The sequence below is a fragment of the Poecilia reticulata genome, chromosome 23 (assembly GCF_904066995.2).
Source record: "Poecilia reticulata chromosome 23, P_reticulata-male-v2, whole genome shotgun sequence".
NCBI lineage: Eukaryota > Metazoa > Chordata > Actinopteri > Cyprinodontiformes > Poeciliidae > Poecilia > Poecilia reticulata.
In genome coordinates this window covers 4,776,354-4,786,512 of record NC_088852.1, presented here as the reverse complement: position 1 = coordinate 4,786,512, position 10,159 = coordinate 4,776,354, and the positions used below count along the sequence as shown (strand labels likewise).

The 10,159-nt window shown below is 38.7% G+C and overlaps 1 protein-coding gene across 1 annotated transcript in view; it reads right to left on the bottom strand.

The window, feature by feature from the left end:
* Positions 1 to 1,740: 1,740 nt before the first annotated feature.
* Positions 1,741 to 10,159, bottom strand: part of pawr (PRKC, apoptosis, WT1, regulator) — a 53,865-nt gene continuing 45,446 nt past the window's right edge. Inside the window, exons 5-7 of the mRNA XM_008400448.3 lie at positions 9,455 to 9,572; positions 5,619 to 5,702; positions 1,741 to 3,613 (exon numbers count right to left, since the gene is read on the bottom strand). Coding sequence (XP_008398670.1) covers positions 3,527 to 3,613; positions 5,619 to 5,702; positions 9,455 to 9,572 — 289 coding nt within the window. The 3' untranslated portion in view covers positions 1,741 to 3,526. The remainder of the gene's footprint in view (positions 3,614 to 5,618; positions 5,703 to 9,454; positions 9,573 to 10,159) is intronic.

Here is a 10,159-nt window from a genome sequence, read left to right as displayed (position 1 = left end):
AGATAATGATTACTGAACTTAAATGTGGCATTTAGATGTTTTACTAGATAAAAAAAGGAGAAAGAATTCATATACCTAAACATTTCCACATGTTATCACATGTAGCAGTTATAAAGCTACTAAGATGTTTCTAAAATCTATCACTTTAATTTTGCAGGGGCAAAATGTTTTCTTGCATAAATCAAAGCAAGAACTTTGTCATTGAGAGCAACAGTTTAAAAGTTTTGTTGCAGATTCAAATGGAAATTTATACCTGGGCTTTGACTAGGCACTTCTAACACATATAGGTAACTACATTTGTCAACCTTGGACAAAGTGTGAAATCTTTTACAACCAGTCCTGAGTCTTCAGCAGTCTTGGACTTTTCAAGAAAAAAACAAAACAAACGAAACTAGATGCACTGAAAAATCTACTTTGTCGACGACTAACATTATATTTTGCAACGGTAGAGCTACGTTGCGACTAATGGGAATTTTCTCTATTATGAATAAGTTGGCTCAGTTATTCAGCATTCAGAAGGTCGAGTCAGAGGTTAGCTAGAAAAAGTTCAGGCCACACAATAACACAGACCAAGTGAGCATCACTAGCTTTGTACGGTGCGTTGAAAGGTCAAAGAGATTAGAAAAGGGCTTCATCATCACGGCACACTCTCCATTTGTCATCTTAAAATGCATCAAGTGTGAAGGTCAGGAGCCATTAGCATCCAGAATTGCATTCAGGGTCAGTTTGAGGTCCTTCCTATTGAAGGACCTACATCTTCAGTAGGAAGAAAAAACAACCAGGAGTTTTTCTTCCAACTAAACTTCACCAGTTTTCTTCAGGTTATTCACAATTTTTGTTTTTATCTCTGCAACAATCAGTGTTGGTTAACACCGATTTGTATCAGTGTCAACCAACCCAGATTTGTATTGAAACTAAAGCAGATAAAGCAAAATGACTGGCTTGGAACGGCGCAAAAGCAAGTGTTGAAATCTCAATATGTGCACACAGCAGATATATATATATTAGATGTTTGTGGAAATAGACAAAGTGTTCTTAGGTTTGAGCCAGTAAATTTCTGCTAATGTTCCCATTGCTTCTGTGTGTAATATTGGTACGTCTTCTTTCCCAGACCACACTGCAACTTGATGCAAACATTTTCTTGAAAAGCTTAAAAAAACAAACTCTTCAGAGAAGTTCTGACAAACCATTTCATCACACGCAGAGGAACCTGTAATTTACTGAGCTATGATGAGACTGAAAGCATTGTGACGGTGTCTGAACTTCAGTGGAGGTCTGATGGAGCTGCTGAGAGCTGAATGGCAGCTTATCGTGACTAAGCAAAGGCAGATATGGATTGTCTGTGCCCTCTGTGGCTATTCAAAATGACAAACCTCGCCGCTTTCCATAAAAATGCTAATAGGGATTACGCAGAGAGCCTCCAGCACTTTCCAGCCACAGAAAGAGGCCATTATCTGGAAATTTAGTGAACATTAGTCAGATACAGATTCTTCCCTCCTTGCTCTGTCACTAGGTGGGGGAATTAATGCGCTTCAGTTGCATAATAAGTGAGATAGGGCTTGTTAATGTCTCGGATGCAGTCAGGTTAGTGATTGACATGTTGAATCATTATCAGCAGAGAACCAAGAGGAGGAACTAACCCCCACTACATGCACCACCACCACCGTCACATCGTATTACCGACTCAGCAGCACAGTATCATCGCATCGAATTAGCGTTAATGAACACAAGCGAGTCGACTGAGAGAGATAATCAAACTTTTATTAAATGACTTAATCTTCTGTACATGCGTTAAGTAATGGAAAGAGAAATAGATCGGCGATGTTGGTCCGTAAGGGGCTGGTCTTTCACCCCAAAACGTGGGAACGCATCGCCGCTTTAAGATTACCTGCTGCAGCAAGGAGCTCCCCGGAGTAAAATGATCTCAATATACAGCACCTTGCAAAAGTATCCATAGCTATTTTCATTTTTTTTTTCAAGCTATGGCCACAAAGAGGCCACTTAATTGTGAAGTAGAGAGAAAATTATGCGACAAAAGTTGAAAAGTGCGGCATGCATTTGCATTCAGCCCCCGTTTTCTCTGAGAACTCTAAATAAAATCTAGTGGAACCAAACTGTCTTAACCAGAAATGTTGTGTAATTTAATCTGTGCATATGTAGTTATTCTTGTACAAATGTTGACTTTCATATTTAGATGAGGGTGACGGGCAAATACAAATGCACTCCGGACTTTTGACATTTTCAAGACTTTGTGCTGCTCCGTCTCATAAAATCCCAATGAAAGACGCTGCTGTTGCTGCTTGTGATGCAACAGAATGTGGGAATGTTTTTGCAAGGCCAAGACTGCCCCTTAACTAAACAAAGCAGATTCAGTTTGCTCCAGCAATTCACCGCAGGAAGTGGTTCTCTGTAGTAACATGTAAATGCCCCTAAAGCTTTTTGACACCAACAAGAATATGAGTCAAGATGCCAATAAAATGCGTAAAGCTCAGCGTCTTCATTTCAGTTGGACATATTTACAAATGTAAAAATTTAAAGAGGCTCCTGCTGGATTGAAATGTACCAATGCCATTTATTCAAGAAAGCACCAGGTTTCAACAAGTTTGAAAGATTAAAGTTTCATGCACTTCAAGGCACTGCGCCCACTTTGGCTGGTGATGCTGTCGCAGTAAATGTTTAATTTGGTCTAAATGCTGTAGATTCCTTTTTTTTTTAAAGATTGTGTGAAAGATTTTCCGTAACTAAACAGGTTTTCTTGTGCTTAGTTATTCCAGTACGTACATTCAAAGTTTATTTCTTTTAAGATATTGACAGAAATCTTGACGATGAACAATCTAAACAGGTTATGTACAATACATTTACATTAAATATGTATAAGATGATAGACAACCTCCACCACTCAGCCTAGATTTCACAACAATTGGTATACATGTGTTTTTGTTTTTAACTCTTAAAAGGTTTTAGGTCAATTTGCCCCTTTTTGTCATTTCATACCAATATGTGCCACTTCACCCAACGCTCTGTAAATTTTAAACCCATGTCCTAAAGCCACTGGGCATTGGTTTATACTTATTGTTTTCATAAACTGAAGATAAATGATCAATGAACCATAAAAATTGTATTCAATTTAAGTTATTATCCTGAAAACCCACATTACATATTAACTCCTTTTATTTTGATTCAAATTCACAAATGAAGATCTAGATCTCTAAAATATTACATAGTAGAAGCAACCTCCTAGATACTGGAGATACTATCCTGAAGGACAGATTATAGAAAATGACAATCATAACATCCCTTTTTTCAGCTATGAAATGGAAAAAGTCAGTAACATCCAATTGGGTTGGTGGTTGAAAACTGGAGGGATAAAATGCAAAATGGGGCAAATGACCAGCATTCAACAAGACGGATGATAAACTAAAATAATCTACACCAAATGAAACGGATGCAAGGCCACGTCGTAGGATCTGACCTCCAGCAGGACGTCAGGAAGACGGATCGAGTCGCTGGACCAATCAGAGCAGCTCTACCTTGTCAGCTGTCCCACCACCTTCAGCAGAGTCTTGTTCTCCTGTTTGAGCTGCTCATTCTCATCTTCAAACTCATCCAGGTCCTGTGGAGAGGACACAGCGCACCACTGTCGGTACCTTCCACATGAATACTCCACACCCAACCTCTTTATTACTCAGAGTCTTCCTGGGCTGAAGTCTGAAAGTTAAAACGAGGTTCACTCTGTGAAAACTGAGGCTGTCTTGATAGCAGCAAATTAGCCATTGACAGCCTCAATTAGTTGCGAATGACGGCGGCTCCAAGTTGCAACAGTTCTCGCTTATCAAGCTGACACTTCTCATTTATTCTCGCCTCCATCACCGCCTACGATTGTGTTGTTGTTGGAAATGAGCTGAACAACATTTGGAGGAAATGAAAGACTTGTCCTAAAGGTATCTAATCTTTACTGTGGTACTTGCAAAGGAGTTGTTTTCAAAGAAACCTGCAAGGATTTCAAATCCAGATGTTTTTGATGCTTAGCATTACACAAATATCAACCGTTTTAAAGTTTTTTCAAGTTTGAGGCTCAAAATGTTTCTCGTTAGAAATACGATCCAACGAGGATCAATAACACGCCTCTTTGAACTTTTGTGAACTCAAGCTCTCTTGAAAGCTTATCAAAGAGGAGATATAAATCCGCAACCTGAGCGTTATCATTTTTTTTTTCCACCCAAATAAACTTCCACGGCGTCGGAGGGTTCAATCTAGCTCTGCAGAGATGCTGACTGGATCAGCCGTTATCTCCTGCCCGACAGCAGCAGCAGCTTCGCTCGCAGATATTCCTCATGCTTCCTCCAGCATCCTTATATAAAACCCTACTGTTATAACAGGATGCGTGTCCCTGCGATGCTATCAGAGTGACGCCTCCTGCAATATTGCATCCTTTGTGTTTACAGATGGGTCGCGTGGCGTCCGTCATAACAACAAAAGTGGACAGATAATAACCAGGAGACATTCATTCAACTCGCTGCCAAAAAATTTGCACATCCCTGACAGCCAGGTTTGATCTGTTTGGACTTTCCTTGGCTCCACAGGAAGAAAATATCAATTTCCTAAGAGTAGTTTAGACATGACAATCTGCCATTTTTGCTCCGAGAGAAGCTAAAAAACAGATGTTCTGTCAACCAGTCGTTAGGATCAAGCAAAAGCTGGTAATGGGTGAGAGTTGAGATCTTTGGGGTATTTCGTTTTTTTTTTAGCATTTTGTGTTAAGTAAACAGGCTTTATTCTTGTTGCATAAAATGTTATTTTTGATCAAATTGCTGTATAAATTGATCCGAGTATCATGAATCAGACAAGGATGCCCTTAATTAATTGTAATAAGCACACTTAGCATTCGAGAGAGCCCCACTGACTTTAAAAGACATTACTAAAAATCTGATGATAACAGCCAACTATTTAACATGACACACTTGAGTGTGACCTATCAGAGCGACTGTGAGAAGCATATCTATGGAAATGATCTGGCTGATTGTGGATTCATTTAAAAATGACGGTGGTACCGTGTCCTACAGGGTACGATGAACTTCAAAAACCCTTTTTAAGAGGAGGAGTCCAGCTGTGAAATGACATCTTTCCTCTAAAACGGTGGCTGATTTTGTTGTCCCACCAGAGGAAGTCTGACAATGCAACACTGATTAGCAAGTAGGTACGGTTGTAATTTCATAATCTTTTTGTTTGGCTTTTAGTTGTACTTTTACTGAATGTAAGAGTTGAGAGTGAACTTCATTTGGAAAGTTAATAATCACAGCTCATCTGCTTTAACCTGCGAAACAAGCAGCTGCTGCAAAACAAACCCTGAACTCTTTTTGACTTATTTAATTTATGATTCCTAAAAATGAAGTATTTCTGTTTGATCGGCCTTTAAATCCCCGGCATGTGAATAAAAGACTAAAAAATGTTCTGCCCACAAAACCCTCAGAACTGTAATACAAGACTTCAGTAAAATGCCAAATGATTCTGAGGCCTACGCAGGCTGCCCACACCTTGCTAGGACAAAAAGACTCAAAATATCAGACGTTTGAGCATATAATAATTACAGTAATAAGGATAATGGAGGTTGCACTCACCAGGTTTAGCAATTCGATTTCCTCCTTCAGTTTTTCAATGACTTCGTCTTTGTCCTGAACGACCTTCACCAGCCTGGAGAGCTCCTGGAGCACATTTAGGGTCGTAATGAATCAATACATACAGAAAGCTTTGCAATTAGTAGGCTCACCAACACAGGAAAATAGTACAATTATGTTAAATTTTGGGTCGAGCAAATGTTTTATGCAAGTTATTTTAGCCATTCAGGGTTCCTGTACATTTTCCAAAGTTTCACAGTCATTTTCTGTCATAAAAAAGAAATTCACTGTGAATTCATAGAAAGGCAAGGCTTTCTATGAATTCACAAACCAGAGACAGAGACAAAAGGCGAATAGATAGGCGGATGGAGTAATCTGGATGGATGATCCATGAACATTTGGAAGGACAACTTTTGTTTCATGGAACGAGGGATGGGTGAATAGATGGATGGATGGACAAAACAAATGGATGCATATCGAATAAAAGATGAAAATGATGAAGAAATACAAGGATAAAAGGACAGAAGGATGGACTGAAGAGTGGATTGATGCAAACATAAGAATGGGATGGGATGTAAAGTAGAAATATTCATGTTTTGTCTTTTATTACGATAATAGAAGCAAGAGCAATAAATCCTAAAGCCCATGGGAGACCCAAAAATTATTAGAAAATCTCTATTTTTATTTCTTGGATTGGTGTTGGAAACTGACATTATTGTTGTAGGATCATTTAAATATTCAGTTCCCTACAATATCTGAAAAAGCAATTTATTTCCTCAAAATTGTATGTAAAAGTCAGTCTTAAAATGTGCCTTTTCCCAAAGTATTTCTCTTTATGTGGGATGGAGGCTCTGAACACATTAGATTAACATTTTCAAACTGTTCTTTTATTATGTTAATGAACTCAAACCATTATTTCCACACTGTACTTTTTCTGTTGAGGATAGATATGACATTGTCTCCATAGTGACCAAGTGGAGGTGCAGAAAATGGTAAAATATAATGAAGACGACATTAAAAATAATCTTTTCAACCATTATTTTAAAAGAACATAACTACGTCTTTGAACTCCCACATAGATCAATCAATCAATCAATCAAATTTTATTTGTATAGCACATTTCAGCAGCAAGGCATTTCAAAGTGCTTTACACAACCAAAACAAAAACAGAAATAAACAGTGAGAAAGAGAGAAAATTAAAAAAAAAAAAAAAAAAAAAAAAAAAAACTCCCTTACCAGAGGACGCCGCCGTCCCATACAGAATTTAACTAACTTATAGTTAGAGGAGTCTGCCCTCCCGCGGACTTTAACTGGTTCCATTCCATTTCCATTCCACTTTAATTTTCCACCCTCATTTTTCACTTTCTTCCCCATACATAAAAGAAGAAAAAAAAAAAAAAAAAAAAAAAAAAAAAAAAAAAAAAAAAAAACATTAAAGACATAAAAACATGGAAGACATCAAAACCCGCACTCTAACCCTAATTTAGCCATAAGCAACTCTAAACAGTGGGTTTTAAGTTGAGATTTAAAGGCACCCAGTGTTTCAGCTGTTTTACAGTTTTCTGGAAGTTTGTTCCAAATCTGTGGTGCGTAGAAACTGAATGCTGCTTCTCCTCGTCTGGTTCTGGTTCTGGGGATGCAGAGCAGACCAGAACCAGAAGATCTGAGGGGTCTAGATGGTTGGTACAGTAATAACAGATCTTTAAGTATTGTGGTGCTAAACCGTTCAGAGATTTATAAACTAACATCAGTATTTTAAAGTCTATTCTCTGAGCTACAGGGAGCCAGTGTAGGGACTTTAAAACTGGTGTTATGTGCTCTATCTTCCTGGTTTTAGTGAGAACCCGAGCAGCAGCATTCTGGATCAGCTGCAGCTGTTTGATTGATTTATTAGTCAGACCTGTGAAGACGCTGTTGCAGTAATCAATGCGGCTAAAGATAAATGCATGGATGAGTTTCTCTAGATCGTGCTGAGACATAAGTCCTCTAATCCTAGAGATGTTCTTCAGGTGATAGAAGGCCGACTTTGTGACTGTCTTAATGTGGCTCTGAAGGTTCAGGTCAGAGTCCATCACTACTCCCAGGTTTCGGGCCTGATCGCTGGTTTTTAGTTGTAATAACTGAAGCTGTGCATTGATTCTAGTTCGTTCCTCTTTAGGTCCAAAGATAATAACTTCAGTTTTGTTTCTGTTTAGCTGGAGAAAGTTTTGGCACATCCACACATTGATCTGTTCTAAGCATCTATTCAGTGATTGGATGGGTTCAGATACCTGAAGAAAAGATTTTAAACCAAAGCACGTATAGGAGCCAGACTCATTAATTTTTAAAAGTTTAGCTTGTTTGATGTGATCCGTCTCAAGGTTATTTGTGTTTATGTGCAACTTTTATCTAAAGGAACCTCTGCATACTTTGTGTGGGCGTATTCGGTCGTCTCCAAGGATCTAAAAAAGTTTAAATCTCAGACGAACAAGCCCTGCTATTTGCGTGGAAGTGTAAGAAACAACCCTCACCAAAAGTAGAGAGTGCAAGACACTGCTTCCAAAGCACTTTTAGTCATTTGACCCCGAGAAACGTGTCACGCTGAAGTCAGGGAGGCCAGCGCGGCACTTACTTTAAAAACCTTTTTTTCCCAAAGCCACTCGTGTGACATTTTATTCTGAGTGGAGTTTTTCCACAAAGACATATCTGCGCTAGTAAAGGGCATCTCTTCCATCAGCACAGAGGATTTCTGCCACAGGTTTTAGGCAGAAAGTCAAAAATTCAACAGTTGCACAAAGAACTCAAATTGGATCATATCTTCTGAACAGAGCTCTTTTTTATTGAGGCGTTAAGTTTAACAATCCAGAGTTACTTTCAGAGCAGGGAAACAGAGGATCCCATTTTTATTTGAAATATCAACCAGAGCACGACGAGATTAGGGGTGAGACGCGGGGTCTTTGTTAAATTGCTTATTGGGATTTGTGCTCTGCTGTTATATTTTCTGTCTCGTCTTATCCAGGTGTGACTGGCATTCTATTAAGATGCAGGTATGTAGAGAAAATACCAGCAACTTCTGCATGAAAATCCCAGAGTTGGGCCCTCAGGCATAATATTATTTCACAGAGCAAGGCTGCATGATTTCAGGAAATATGTATCAATCAGTTTTGATTTCAATCATCATTTTGTGATTCTTTAATAAAAAATGCTGTAGAAAACTTCAAGCCATGATTGCAATGCAGGACTTTTTTGGGGAAAAAGCAACAATGTGAAATTACTTTAAATCTAATTATCAGACTCCTTACTAGATAAAGAGGGTGTTTGAGATCATTCAAAGAAAGTGTGTGGCAAGGAAATTCATCTATAAACCTTCAGTGAACATCTGTAATTATACATAAATGTTTCAAATCTGATGACTTCCATTGCTTTTACATCATTTCACTTCGGAACATCACAGTAAAAGGGAATTCTATCATATTTGGTTTTATGTTCTTAAAAACTGCACAGATTTTTTTGTTTTACTTTAGTTAATCACCAATTTGTGTTGGTCTGTCACACAATATCTCATTAAAACACCCAGAATGATAATAATCCACCACCTGAAGCAAAGTAATATCCACTTGTTTGACAGGAACAGGACGACAGACTCTGACCTTCATGGAGCAGGCAGGGAATAAAACCTGCCAACAGGCGGGTTCACCTGGAGCATCAGAGCAGATGCTCACTTTACTCACCTTCTTTCCTTCATAGGAAACACAAACCTTTGGATGTCGTCAGGCTGATATTTACCTGTATTTGTGATGACAGGTACAACATTGCTCGTGCTTCTGTGGAGGCGAAGAACAGCAGCTCAGACTACGTACCTTCTCCAGCTCATCCACCCTCTTCTCCAGATTTGCACCTCCGCCCTCTCGGCTGTGACGGTTTTCTCGCTGTCTGATGTTCCCACCAGCCTCCTCTTCCATCCCCTGCCTTGCAGAGCTGCAACAAATTCAAACAGACCATATTTAAACCTTGATCAACTTTAATATATCGGTCCTTTAACTTCACGTCCTTCATGAAGTTCTAAAAAAAAGAAGAGTGACATTTAGGTCTTATTGTCTCCATTCACAGAGGCCGTTTGAAGGTATGAATCAGAGGCACATTATTAAACTTCAATGGGATGACACATCTATCATCAAAAGAACAGGTGGGAATATCTTCAGCATATTTGCGCTTTCAATTAGGCCTGAATTATTAACAACCCCTGTGCTTCTTATTCTTTTAACGGTGAAGAGAAAGATGAGGATTTGCAATTTCTGTATAAAACGGCTTCTGATTAAGAAACATTTCATATATTCCAGCTTCAAAGGCCTCCTAGCGTGGCAGTAGCAAATGCGCGTCACTGTTCTTAAGTTGCAAAGAAAATGGATTTAGAGGTTTCTGAATGCACTTTGATCACCACACAAACTAGCTTCAAAATAACAACGTGCAGTTTGCCTTCTTATTTCTTAGACCTTTTTCCGAATAATTACTGACAAGGGGGAAACTTTAATTGCTTTCTCTGTAGAATGTGACCGGTTTATACA